Source organism: Paramormyrops kingsleyae, chromosome 8 (genome assembly GCF_048594095.1).
Source record: "Paramormyrops kingsleyae isolate MSU_618 chromosome 8, PKINGS_0.4, whole genome shotgun sequence".
In the NCBI taxonomy this organism is placed as follows: domain Eukaryota; kingdom Metazoa; phylum Chordata; class Actinopteri; order Osteoglossiformes; family Mormyridae; genus Paramormyrops; species Paramormyrops kingsleyae.
This window is the reverse complement of record NC_132804.1, coordinates 28,334,822-28,349,246: the sequence shown is the minus strand read 5'-3', so window position 1 is coordinate 28,349,246 and position 14,425 is coordinate 28,334,822. Positions and strand designations below refer to the sequence as shown.

The 14,425-nt window shown below is 44.0% G+C and overlaps 2 protein-coding genes and 1 long non-coding RNA gene across 4 annotated transcripts; 1 reads left to right on the top strand and 2 right to left on the bottom strand.

Annotated features, from left to right (window-relative positions):
• Positions 1–1,033: 1,033 nt before the first annotated feature.
• abhd14a (abhydrolase domain containing 14A) lies at positions 1,034–4,593 on the bottom strand. Its single transcript, XM_023843271.2, has 4 exons — positions 4,310–4,593; positions 3,739–3,854; positions 3,036–3,268; positions 1,034–2,022 (listed from the first exon to the last, which is right to left on the bottom strand). Exons 1-4 carry the CDS (start codon positions 4,591–4,593, stop codon positions 1,840–1,842), a joined length of 816 nt encoding a protein of 271 aa, XP_023699039.1. The 3' UTR covers positions 1,034–1,839.
• A 343-nt stretch (positions 4,594–4,936) lies between these two features.
• LOC111860025 (uncharacterized) lies at positions 4,937–8,790 on the top strand. 2 transcript variants are annotated; one of them, XR_002841944.2, is made up of 5 exons: positions 4,937–5,017; positions 5,727–5,899; positions 6,207–6,304; positions 6,429–6,535; positions 7,611–8,790. It is a non-coding gene; the product is annotated as an uncharacterized lncRNA (long non-coding RNA). The 2 variants fall into 2 exon arrangements; XR_011992674.1 differs by having other exon boundaries at positions 6,429–8,790.
• hyal1 (hyaluronidase 1) lies at positions 7,195–13,211 on the bottom strand. Its single transcript, XM_023843269.2, has 4 exons — positions 12,606–13,211; positions 10,461–11,406; positions 10,215–10,304; positions 7,195–7,958 (listed from the first exon to the last, which is right to left on the bottom strand). The coding sequence occupies exons 2-4, from the start codon at positions 11,370–11,372 to the stop codon at positions 7,635–7,637; spliced, it is 1,326 nt and encodes a 441-aa protein (XP_023699037.2). The 5' UTR covers positions 11,373–11,406; positions 12,606–13,211; the 3' UTR covers positions 7,195–7,634.
• Between the last annotated feature and the right edge of the window lie 1,214 nt (positions 13,212–14,425).

Below are 14,425 nucleotides of genomic sequence, written 5' to 3'. Positions count from 1 at the left end.
AGTCACACCCAACAATATCCGTAAAGTAAAATCATATAATCACTAATGACGTGAAGAAAGCACATGACCATGCATGACTTTTCAAAGAGTTTGCAAATTAATCATTGTCTAATTCCTTGTGACAATTACGCTGGCATATAGCAGTCGGTGTTGAAATTGACAGTAAAACTATTAAAACAAAGAAATCAAAGATCATTTGAACAAACCTTGTGAACCTTCTACAGGTGCTTAAACAGTTCATTAGGTGTTCATGCATCTTTCGATTTATTACTTATTAGCCACACACCCCCCCTTGTTTTTTTTAACTGGTCTCCCAGTTTCCTGAAAAACGGAGTAGAAAGTACATTTCTGTTGAATGACACTGGTGTTTGCCTACATAACTCAACAGTACAACTTTACTTCTGTGTGTAAAGACAAATGTATGCATTAATTTATAACACTATTAAATGCAGACATTACAACAGGGGTGGCCAATCTGGTCCAAAAAGGGCCATTGTGGATGCAGGTTTTTGCTACAAAATTAGATTACTAATTGGAAGTGATTGGTCCTCACACCTGGGTTTGAACACCCCAGGTTATCCCATACACACCCCCATACACACCCACACCCACACTTTATGGATAAGATTTGCCATCCCTGCATCATGAATATCTAAACTTTACCTGCTAAACCAAAGTTGGAGCATCACCGATTTCAAAGTGTCATGGTTTGTGTTGTAATTACATATTTTGACAAAAACAAGCATGTGTTCAAAGTAATGGGGAAATCAGTAATACTCATAGTCCCCACAAGACTTACCCCAGTACTTGCTTAATATTCAAAAACAAGCATAAAATCAAATCACTTCAAAATCACCAAAGACACAGCTATGTACAAGATAAGGAACATCACACATGGCAAAAAACATGCTGTCTGTAGTCACTCTTTGCCATGATTAAAGGGGGATTTCTAATGGACTAAATATCTTGCTGCCATACCTTATGAAAGCACAACAAATAGCTGTAAAGTAAAAATGCACACACTATTCAGATATTTACAATATTAATTTAATGGTGAAAAATGCAAAAAAATACAGCAAAAGATGTACAATGCAACCCCTATAATATATATATATATAGCTCTGTATTGAACATAAATATAAATAAATAGTGGTCATACATCTAGTATAAGCCAAATATTCCATTACACATTCTGTGTCTGCCCAGTATTTCTTGGCAAATAAGGTTATTTGTAAAAATGTGAAAAATAAGAAACCAGACATGTCAACAGCCCTACTGTATCAATAAGAAAGCACTGAAATAATTCTTACATTTAAGTCGTGCACTTTTAACTAACTGTACAACAAAGCTACTCTGCAATAGCAGGTAAATTTCTAAACAAGATTCCAAGTACAGTAAACACAAAGACGACACTTGAAGGTTTACCAAGACTGCAACTGTTGATTTGAAGCTTATAACAAACCGGAGAGTCTAGAGGAAGGACAGAATCTTTACACCCAAACCTGAGAACACATTATCTTTCCTTTGGCTTCTCTCACTATGGCATGGGATGCAGGAATTTAGTTGTAAGAGGCAAGCAGGATGGGTGAGGTGCTTACATCACACTGCCCCTTTGTGTCTTTCAGCTTCCAGCTATATTTAAATCCCAGAATTTCCAGGTACACTGCTCTCCAACTGGGGCCACTACCTTATAGTCAACCAAATGACCATACTCACCTCATAGTCAATAAGCTCCATACCCCACCCATCATCACCCAATCCCAAAGCCAATCAGGAAGTCCAAATCCACCCCACCTAAAACCCCGCCTGGCATCGTTCTCTGGTCCCTGGTTTCCTCTCTCACTCCAGCTTGCTGAGGAAGTCCAGCAGGGCCTGGTGAAACTCCCTGGGCTTGTCCAGATAGCAGGCATGGCCTGCCCCCTCCAGCCGCACCGTCGAGCTCCGGGGAAGCTGGCTTAGATTCTTGTAGGACTGAGCTCCCAGGTTGGTGTCTTGCTCCCCGTAGACAATCAGGGTTGGAGTCTGTCCCAGGGGTTGGAGCAAAGCATTGCTTTAAAAAGTGACACATCTGAGGTCACATCTGAGGACTTCAAGAACAAACTGTGCTATTACCAAAAGTCAGAATTTTAACATATTATGTACTCGAATTCTTCCATTATGACTGAAGCGGTTTGAAGTGTCACGTCAAATGTTTTGTATATTATAAGAACAATCCTTTGACAAACAGATAAAATGAAGAAATGTCTAAGGTTGTGCACCACCAGAGGCTGACGTCACACAGCTCCCTAACCCTAACCCTAACCCTAACCCTAACCCCTAACCCTAACCCCTAACCCCCAACCAAATCCTCAATGGAACTTATTCTGAAATATGATGCATGTTCCGTACACAAATTTATGTTGAATATAGAAAGTTTGGAAAACCATCAAAAAAAAAAAAATCTTTAAACAGCATATGCAATGTAGGGTCACCAGGAAGGATAAGGCACGAAGCAGAGTTACAGCCTGGATGGGATGCCAGTCTATCACGTGGCTCACACACACACACACACACACACACACACACACACACACACACGCTAAGGGCAAATTCAAGTGCTAATTTATCCTAACATCCTGGGTGTTTCTCGAAACCAAAAACAACATGCTTGTGTTCCTGCCAAGAGCATTCTTGCCAGCCTGCCTCCCTATAACGAACTCGGGATGCAATGAATCACGGGACGGTTCTCGTGGTAAGGATGCAACCGATGTATCCTTCATATTTTTATTGTTCTCCATACTTCTGTTCTTTAGTACTTGAACTGTACTTCAGCAATGAAAGATGACATCAAACAGGTACACAAGAACACAAGTATGGTGAAGTACGCATATTGACAGGCACCTCCCCCGCACCCCCCCCCATGTCTCCGAACTAAGAGAGGAACCTTCAGGCAATAGTACAATAAAGGACGTGCTGAGGTCACCAACATGAGACAGCAGCTTGAGGTCATCGATGTGAGACTGCACCCAATGTGACACGTGTGATGTGACAGTCACCTGGATTGCCTGGTACTGCTGCGCTGAGAAGTTCCGCGTGCCCACGGGCGCAATGGGGACGAAGCCGCGGAGCTGCGTGCCACGCTGCACCAGGAAGGGCAGGGAAAATCGGCCACTCATGGAGGGGCTCAGGAGCACGGCCGCACGCACACCCAGCGCTTCCAGGAAGCGCTGCAGCAGGGCCACGCGTTGCTCATCCGTCTTCAGTGCAGAGTCGGGGGAGTTTCCGAAGCCTGCAGGACGAATAGAGGCAGGCTTAACTTGCGAGGACCAGTGACACACTACACAGGCTCGAGGGATGGTGTGTCTTTGGGCTTTTTGGCAAACAATGTTTCCCAGTGAAATAGTTTTACATACAGAATTTCAGCGCATCAGCTATGTATTACATTTGTTTTCGACCACCAGACTTCACAGAAAACAGCTCAAACCTTTTTGGCCCCAAGGAAAGTACTTATCAAGTATCTTATTAACTATAGCATTTTTGTCTAATGTAGGAACTGCACAAACATCCATATTTTAATATATTTATTCGTTTTCATGTATGTATGTATATATATATATATATATATATATATATATATATATATATATATATATATATATGTGTGTGTGTGTGTGTGTGTGTGTGTGTGTGTATATAATGTGTGGGTAAATACTTTGCTGTACAGGCGGCTTGGCCACCCAAACCAGGTGCAGCCCTCACCGGGAAGATCCAGCGCCAGGGCCTGGTACCCGTTAACGGCCAGCAGCGCCAGGGTCCCCAGGTCCTCCCAGTTTTTGGAGGTGAAAGCCTGGCCATGCAGAAGAACCACCTGCAGCCTGAGAAAGGCGGAGAAGCGAGTCGGTATCGAGCACATCGTTTAAAAATGCATTTTTATCCTCTTCAGCGAGCTTTGCTTACTGAAGGGAGACAATTCATAAAGATGACGTCGTGGTTGGTTATCATTCAGAGCGCTTCCTCGCGCCGTTCGGTCAGTAAACGTAACCCTGGCAACAATTCGATAAAGGAACTCACAAAACAAACATGTACACATGGAACTAGGAAGTGTAGCAGGACGAATGCATATGAACATTAAGTATTTGAAGGAAATGGTAAGGTGTTTAGTTGGCAATTTCACATGGATTTCTTTATCAAGATAATTCTTATTTTAGCAAAAATAATCATGCAGCCATCATGTGTAATATACACACATACATACACAGATGCTGCATAACAACGTTACAGCTTAGAAACGGTAAAAAGCGAAGATGAAAGATACGAAGCCCGGCCTCACCTGGGCAGGATCTGTCTCCCCGCGGCGTCCACGGGCAGCGCCTCCCTGAAGAAGAGCGGCGGGTCTCCAGGCAGCTGCCCGGTGCGGACGGTCACATTGACAGCCGGCGGAGGAGCGAGGGAAGACGAACCGGCGGCAGTCAGCCTCTCCCGTAGCTTGACTCGCTGCACGTCCAAGGACGGCTCCATGCTGCCCTGGCGGATGGCGGGCAGCAGCAGGTACAGCAGCACAGTGGCCAGCAGCACCAGGCCGAGTACTACCAGCCGGTTGCGCAGAAAGTTCATAGTTAAAAAGCCGCTTATCTCGTATAAAAAATTTAAACCTTTGTAATGGGACACCCGGAGGAAACAAACAGATAATATCAGCTTTCGATGGCGGACGAATCGTGCAAAGGGAAAAAAAACACTAAACCTGCGGTTTTTTTTTTTTTTTACGTGAGCCGACCCATTGGTGTGCCGCTCGATGTTAATTATCTAACAGCGTCCGCCACTCCGTCGCCATAACCGGCCTACCGTCCGCTGCGGCCGCTACTGTTGCCGCCATGTCGGCCGCGTCGACAATTATCGCTCTCGCAGCTACCGCACCCTCCGTTCGCTAATCCGCCGGACAACGGCGGTGCCCACCCGCAGGGTCAGCCTGCTCAAGCGCGGCGAAGATCCGGAGCACGTCACCAAGCAGGCGCCTGTCACAGCGCAGCCTGCCGGGAAGGTACGGCGGCGCTAGCGTGGTGTCCTGTGGTTTGTGTCGGTGCCCCTAAGTCCGCACTCAGCCACTAATTAATAAAATGATCGCTAATCAAACTATCTGTGATTATTGCTGAACATATTACCGAAGGTACTCTAGCGGAACCCTGAAGATAAATCTTCCTGCATCCGCAGCAAAATTTAATACTTTTACCCCTGATTTACACTGGATGCGTATCCGCTGCGGTGCGGCTGCGCTGCATTCGCATTCCGTCCGAGGCCGTCCGCCAATTCACACTGGACGCGTTTGTGGTCCGTATCTGATCCGGCGCGCCGCTGGTTTGCGAGATCACATGACCACGGGAGAATAACATTTAACATAACATGTATCTATGTTTCTATGGATAACATAATGTGTCACTCCCATATAGGTTACTGAACACTTTATTAGGAGTTTACAAGTACTTCCCAGTACTGGTTACTTTCATTAATTAAAAATCAAGTATATACATAGTTAATTGGAAGATTCAACTTACCGTCAAATCCCAAAACTTCTTAAGTTTCATTCCACGCCTTCTCCTTTCTACTATTATCCTTGTAAAAAGGATGTCTGGGGTCGTACACAATTCCGTGTTTTTCCACCTCCAAAATTAACTTTTCGTTGTCCATGATGTGAAGGGAAGTTGGCGCATGCGCTCTGTGTTGCGTTCTTGATCCGTATCCGTCAAAAATAGACTTGATGCGCATCTCGACGGACTGCCGGACGTGTGACGGAACAGAGACGTAGCGGAGACGCAACGCAGCGGATCTGGTGTAAACTGATGCATTGACTTTATTGGCGGCGATTGCCTGCGGCTGCCGTGTCGGAAACGCACCGCAGCGGATACGCATCCAGTGTAAATCAGGGGTAAGTCTTTGCTGAATAGAGAAAGTTAGACGAATTCTGGGTAGTGAGTATTTCTCGTTAAAGATGTACAATATACAATAAGGAAACATTTCCTTACTGTATGTGCTCTTAAGTAAAGCAAACTAAACGTCAGTCACATACGATGACTTTCCCCAGTTCTGTTACTTTTGTACTACGTGACTTTAGTTCATGACTTAGTTTAAATTAGAGCCTGGAAAATCATATGTTAAACATAAGATGGAAGCTCACAAGCAGTTTCAATTATATCTCGTTGTTACTTATATAGTCTTTTGTTTTTTCCTCCAAGAATCTATCCCCCTGGATTCCCAGAGCTGGAAGATAGGAAAACAGCAGGGATGACTGAATGGAAACCTATCATTGATATTTTAAGAGATCCAGAATTAAGTAAGGAATATAGGAGCTATGTTATTAAGTACGGCAATGGACAGCACTACTGCTTCATGAGCGAGAAGCTCTGAATGCAAGCAAGACACCTAACAAAAGCTTCTGATTCACCTGCATCTTTCAGAGAGTAACTGCAAACTGATGTCACCAGCTTGCCACAGGAAAACCTCCATTGGCTGGCAAGTGGAGCCTCCTTGGAGACAATGCCTGGGTAATCAGTAACTGTTCCATGTAAGTCCCATCATAGCTGACATCTGCTTTAACTGCACCCAGGGCCGCAATGTTCCTGATGAGAAGTCAGGCTGTGATCGATGCTGCATGATACACTGTTGCAGTGGATGGGGCTGAGAGAGCGATCAGCCATGAGTGTATGCAGACTGAGGACATCACTCACCTACAAACTGTTTTTAACAAGGTTTCCAGTAAACAGCCAATCAGCAACCACTTAGAAGCCGAGTGGTTGATGTAATACGGTGACCTACACATACACCATCGTCTCCCACCAACACAGGAACTTATTTCCTAACATTTGACAGAAACACTACAAGTAAAGGTCATTTGCACAGGTATGAGGTGTGGATGGGCTTTGGAGGACACTCTGAAAAGTCAGAATCTTACTGGAGCAAATCTGATGGGATGGGAGAAAAAAATCATAAATGTCAAGCATAGACCAAACTTTGATAATGACCACAGCTGTTTGTAACTTGTACAGACAGAATAGGCACACACGTCAAATTTTCTGTCAAAAGTTAATACTGTTAGTATCATAACAGTTGACAATGAAAGCATGTATACAACAGGTATTTGTAGTTAGGCCTATATTCTTCTGTCAATACCAGGGAATATTAGGGAAACCTTTGAACAGTTTTCCTCAAAACAGAAACCGGCCCTTTAAATTTTTTGTATATATTGGGGGAAACACCGGATGTAGTCAAAGATTTTAAGTTCACAGATACAGAAGTATCACGCAGTGCCACTATTCAGAACACATTAATGAAAAGGATTAATACTACAGGCAGTTAATTCCAAATGAAACTCAAATGAAAATTTCTTAAGGTGCTCTCATCTTTGCTTTTGTGTCTGCGTGCAGCAGTAGATTTTGTTACTGGAACATTCATGGCATTTTCCAGGTTTCTAGGTCTCCACTTGTGCTCCTCATGTTCTCACCCCCACATCCCTCGATTCACTTGGGTCTGCTGCAGACTGTGGCAAGCTCAGACAGGCTGTCTTTGATTCCCTACAGCTTAGCTCAATCACAATTTAATTCTTACAGTGGAAGTAATGGGACTTGTGGCTCCTTGCACAGCTCCTTCTGTTGGACACCCGTGACCTACGACCTCTTCTCTGTGCACCGCGGCCCTCCCCATCCCGGGAAGCACTGGCAGTCAAAGCCCGCCAGCATGTCGCGGACGTAGCCGTTACCCTGCCGCGTTCTCAGGCTGTGCCAGCGGGCCCCGTGTGGCCCCACGGTCCGGACCACGCTCCAGCTCCCCGGATCCAGGTGGAGGTGCGCTCCAGGGAAGGTGTCTCCCCTCCGACACCGGCCCCGGCCGGAGCACACAGCCTCGCTGCAAAGAGCAGCGGCGCTCGTCACGTTGACCAGGTAGCGGCCCAAGGTGCCTTCTAGGTTGCTCTTGATGGCGATGCAGGTAGCCTGGGATGAGAAACACAAGGCTGACACACTCCGACCTTCCCCCATCACTATTTTAAATAAGTTAATTCCTAAAGAAATGGCTTTTATCTGAGGTGACGTGTCTTTTTTTTTGTCCTTGCTTAATTACGTAAATGGATGCGTTGGCTAATTGGACAGCACTGTAACCTCTCTCCTCATGTGGGTTCGATTCTGCCTCTGTAAGTGTGTAGTTTGGATATTACCCCCCTGCTCCAATTCAAACCCCTCCAGTTTAGGGGCACAGGTTTCTCATAATTTCCCTGTGACTATGTGGATGCCCAGTGGTGGTCTGACATCCTGCTCAGGCTGTATCCTGCCCTACACACTGTGACAGTAGTTTGGCTTTCACTTTACATTTGTGTTCTATTTCACGCTCAGGCTAATTTTTGTTTGATGTTTTTGCATTACTCTTGATAAATATTAATGTACGTGGCACCCATTGTTTACCAGACAAGTCGTGGGCCCCCGAGACCCTGTTATAAGTGATATAGATGAATGAAACAAAGAAAATACAAATGTAGTATTTTTTTTTTATGCTTTCCTTAATACATACTTTAGATTTATTCTATTCAGTGGACACTATTTCAACTCTCTGACTCATTACTGTACTGTTCCACCTGCAATAAATTATTCATCTTTCACGTTAACAAGGCATGCTTGACCTCCTCTGAACCACCTGCGATGTATTATGGACTTCTGTGTTAATATTTGTTTTTTGTGACTACTGTGTAGCAATAACTTTTTGGGATGCTGTTGAATAGCAAACAAAATGCACTCTAGAGATCAATAAACTTCCATGTATTGTTTAACCTTATTTCACATTTCTGTTCATTTTTTCAATTAGAAGCATTCACATGTTAATATTTGATAAATCTAGTGATTAATATGTATATATAAAGCACCCATGTCAGGTGGCTTCCGTACAAGGCTGGCCGCTTCCTAAATTTCGAAGCAAGTTTTGATTTTTCTGTGCGATGACTTTTCCCCCATGTTGTTTTAAAACATAATTGAACAATGCAGTCCTGTTCCACTGCTCTAAAGAGTCGACACGGGCTGCGGCGATTGTGCGTCAATGCACATCTGTTCTTATGTCATCCACCCCCGCTGGGCGCGCCCGTCAGGGAGCTCCTCCGAATTTAAAAGGGAGATCAAGATGCTGCTGGGAGTGTTTTACCATGCAAACAATACGATATGAAAGTAGCTAATGTGGGACGAATTATGTACTGGTGATGGGAGTAAAGAGTAACCCACTTCATGCTGGAGACCTTACTGGTTTATTGGGAAAAATAAAAGCCCATGCATGTCCCCTGCTGATGCATTAGGGGTAGAGGGGTTCCTAGAACTAGTCTGTTTTTATTTGGAGGTCCCTGGTTTAAAAAAGGCTGAAAACCTATGGGATAAGCAAAACAGTGTCTCTATATTGCCTATACAGTGTGTTTGGGTAGTGTGTGTGTGTGTGTGTGTGTGTGTGTGTCTGGTATCTCATCCAGGATGATTATTTGAATATATATCCCGTTCCTTCATTCATATTTTCAATGGTGGCACTATTTTTTCAAATGCACTAATACTGGTTTTTGAAAATCTGTTTTCTTTTTCTTGCATCGGTGTATGATGTTATGGTTGAGTAGCATGAATGTGAGGTTTAACTGTAAGGGCCCCTTCAGGGAGTTCGACGCTCAGCGGGTCTGCTGACTGCTCTTTTTAAGCCCGATGCCCGGATACCTGCAGCACAGACATTTCAGGGCCTTTCTGTCGCGTTTTCACACTGCAGACGTCAGCAGCAAATTTGACACCTGGGGTTTACAGCTAGTCTGCAGACTGATACTGTCACATCCTCTCGAGAAACTTTAGCCGTTATAACAGGAAGCTGCGTGCCTGGTATTCCCGTACAGGTGCTGCCTCTGTTTCTGGGCACTGCAAGCAAAGGACCGTAACTATATTTGTACAACAGTGAGATAATCCAGTTCAGCTAATCAACTTAAGCGGCATCCCTGAATGAAACATGTATATCACAGCAGACTGTGCTTCTGCCTCTGAACAGAGATTTTTTTGGAGAAATTTTGACAAGATCCAAAAATGATTATTGCACCAAAAAAGTATTACTAATTTGTATATGGTTTTATCTCCTTTGCTGACGTGGGGAAACAATCAATGGTCTGAATTGGAAAGAGTCAATAGTAAGTCACCAAAGTTACAGGTGGTTCCATGTCAAGTGTGTAGGTCTCTGCTGCTTCCTACCTGTGATTTGGCAAAATAAGAATCACCCCAGAGCACCACCCCAGCGGCTCCAAGCGCGGCACTCTCCCCAATGGTGTGGACCAGGTCCTCCTGTGACACAAAGAGTCCGAAGAACCATCAGCCATTGTCTGAGAAGGAGCACAACAACCAAGAACAGCACTGTAACAGATCACGTGCAGCTTTGTTTGAAGTGTGCCCATTATTTGCATGATTAAATACCGTCAGCGCTCACTCTGCATGACTTGCCTCAGACAGGAAGTTGAGGGAGTAGGTATAGGCGATGCGTGCATAGGGCAGTACTGGCGGAGCTGCTGCTGCTGAAACTTGACTCGCGACTCTCAGGGCTTCCAGCACGCGATAGCGGGTGTAGCGGAGGATGGCCTCCCCCCGGCCCTGCAGCGACAACTCCAAGTAGATGTCAGGGTAGAGGGCAGAGCTGATATTCCACAACCAGCTCAGCTGGTTGTTCCTCTGCACTTCTTCTTGGGGGCAGACCCCTGTGTAGTTGGCTGTAGCATTCTTATATTGATTGTTGTAGCAGCTTGGAAACCCATAGAAACCCCAGAGCCCCCCAGGCCGAAGGCTGCGGCCTAGTTTCAGGGTGTCATCCATAAACGCCCGTGCAGCTTCTTCAAACTCCTTCTGGGCCTCAACCTCCACTTGCGCTGGGCTCCAGTCTGGATGCCGGGCCCTCACCAGTACCCTGGAGCCCGCCCAGTATACGCTCTTCGAGTCCCAGTTTCGAGACCATAGGGGCCTCCAGCTCTCCCAGTCCACCACGGCCAACCCAGAAAAGTCAGACTGGGGGATGTCAGTCAGGATGTTGGCCTGGGCAGCTTGCAAGTGGAGTTGCAAGCTAGCATTTTGGGGCACACCGCCATTGATGGCCACGCCCTGGCCATTGTAGTATGGGTATAGCCCTAGCTTGCTCTCATAGAAAATGGTGATGTTTCCACCCATGAACGTTTGGTTCTCATTCACTGCAATGTCAAATATGCCCAGGTCCAGGTCTACACCGTACTTGGACTTACAAGGCTCTGTTGGGGCATTCCAGACAGTGAGGAAAGGGATATTAGCCAAAGAGGGTGAGGCGTTAGGCTTGTACCATCCTGAGATGGGCACCCCAATCCACAGGAAGATAAGGATTAGACGCACCATGCTGCTCCTTCACCCATCGAGGGAGTAAGTCCGTCTGTGGTAAAGCAGTAAAACCAACATTAACACTCTCATGGCATTAATATACTTGCAATGTTCTATGCCTATAGGCAAAAGTTCATTCATGAACCCAAGGTTAACTTAACATGCCTTATGTGCATTACTTTCACTGCTGGAAAAAAATATATATAACCCGAATAAGTGTGTGTTTTTTTTTTTTTTTGAAAGTCCATTTTGGACATTGGCTTGTGACTGGACAGTTACAGCAATGCAATAGCCAAGAAGAGTTTCAAACAATTACAATACATATTGGAAGAGACTTTCATTGTCTAACTAGATACGCTGATTTAAGGTGAGTTTAGTATGTTAAGCTTACTAGCTAGTATTGGCTCGTTCAGCGTGAGATTTACGCAGAACTATATAATACAAACTAGTTAGTTTAGATAACTCATTCCTGGACAGCACATACATTAGTGATTTTTGACTAACTTGTAACAACAATTAAACATATTTTGTTTCGTTGTGAATATATGTATGGCAGTTAAAACTAAATTTCTTGTATTATTTTCGCAATATGATATCGCCACACACTGCATAAATCTGGCATGGCAAATGACTAACATTTTGGATGGGTTACATTTTAAAGTTTTATCGTGAGCATAAAGCTTAGCCTATTTGAGCATTTCGTGACCCTCATTTAGATTTAGCTCCGACTATCAATCCAGAAAAAGCCGGGTGACAAGAAGAAGAACGAGGGGAAACGCAGGAAGAAACACACCAAATAAGCAGACACTAAAATGGTCGTGTGATTAGTTATAAACAGCACGCCTGCTTGTTAAAAACAGACTTATTTTGGATAATGCTGTAAAATAAACAAGCTCACAATCAAACAACCTCAGAACAAACTAAAGACGCCGCCACTAACCAAGACTGCATTAAAAACCTGAAACTTTTCATTAACTCCGTTCTATGATACTCGTTTAAGAAACTCAGAAGACGAACTTGGCTTTACACATTGACGAATAAACTCGGTCACGCGATTATTATTACTGGCGGTGCCACTGTAGCATAATGTCTAGATGACGGTTTTCGGGACGTGTGTGTTTGTGCTCTGAGGTACTTCGTTACAGACGCGGAGCTCTTTACGAGTCTGCATCCAAAACAAAATTACGAATGCCAAACTACGGCGTTAAAGTTTCTCAAACTTCCCAGGAATATCTCTGCTTTGTTACTTACCGTTGAAGAAGACGCAGTTGAGTAAAATGGGGGTTGGAAAGTCCAACTTTAGCAGAACATATGCGTTACGTTTCGAAAACTCTTGTTCCCATATAGAAATATACACGATCCGTAATCCCTTTCTATCAAAAACACCGAGGACTGAAACTACTAACAATTAAGTTTAAAATATTACTTAAACGTTATTTTAAGTGATATTTCTTGCTTTTTCATTACCCCGAAAGGCATACGTACAGCGCTCAGAGTAATAGTGCCGTGCACCATATACTACCAGAAACACCTATTGTATGCGCCTTTTAGCATTTTGAAGATGTACAATCTGTTAATGATAATCAAGTCCGACGTATTAAGATGATTTTTATTTTAATTGTGTTATGGATTCAACCTAAACATTCACTTCCTCGTTCCCTGTGCTTCCCGGAGGCGGCTCCTGGCTGACCGTGCAGCCTCACCGTACAGCAGAAGTGTCATGGTCTCGTACAGATTTGTGAGAAACGTATGGACTGCTTTCGTTCAAATGCTAGGATGTTAGCGGTAGCCGTATGAAACAAAGGCATCGAGATCATCACGCAAGCAACCACCAGGGTATGTTACTCAGTAACACAACCACCATTAATCTTCCAATAGTTTATCCCGCTCAGGTTTGTATGGGGGTGGAGCTAATCGCAAATTACATAGAGCACAACGTTTGGTCTTTACCCTGAAGGGGATATGTCAGTCCATTGCAGGACGGACCCACACCAAAGCAATTTAAAGAAGCCAGATCGCCTAACTGCTTGTCTTTGAACTGCAGGAGGAAATTTGCATGATTCAGGACATCATACAAACTCCACACACATAGACTGTCCAAACCTGAACATATGAAATAACCATCCCAATCCACAACCACTAGTGATCTTGTATTTGGTTTTGCTACTTTCTGTAAAATATTTAGCAGATTCAGTAAAATCCTCCCTAGATCTACATATTTAGCATGTGTAGCATCTTGACAGCATGACATTTTTCAATGTTTGCAATGTGCTATTGGCAGAGGTGGGGACTTGAGTCACTCACTCTCAACTCGACTTGGACTCTAGTCACAAATTTGATGACTTGTGACTTGACTAGGCAAAACTGTTGAAAAGACTTTGACTTGAGGGCAAATGACTCGAGTCTTGGACCCGAATTGGACCCTATGACTCGAGAAGACTTGAGGTTGTAATCCCCCCACTGGATAACATAACATTCATTTTATAATTTCTCTGTATGTCTGCATTTTCAAAATGCAACGTATTCTGAGATAGTTTGTTGGAATGAAGCATCACTCCCTGCATATACGCAGACATAAAAACTGTCAGGACAACACTGAGTGGACACTCTCTTTTCAACCCATCTCTGCTTATAAAGAACATATCCTACAATGTACTGTGGTAGATTATCAGCTGCAGCAACTTTTAATCACTAAAGGTAAAAAACTGACATAAGTAGGGACTGAAGCTACATGACTCACAATTAGACTTGGACTCAAGTATCAAATTTGATGTCTTGTGACTTGATAGCAAAAATGATGGAAAAACTTGGACTCGACTTTGACTTGGGGGGGAAACGACTCAAGACTTGACTCAGACTGCAATGTTTTTACTTGAGACTTGTCTCGGACTTGGATAAGGAATGACTTGTTCTCCTCCCTGGCTATCTGCCTCACTTATAGGTCACTATGTGCTAAATGTGTAATAGCTTAAGACAAAAAATTGGCAGTAATTATCACAATATCACAGGTGCTATAAAGTCTACTGTTAACAGAATATGTGTGCTTAAACCTGCCACTTTTATAATTATGT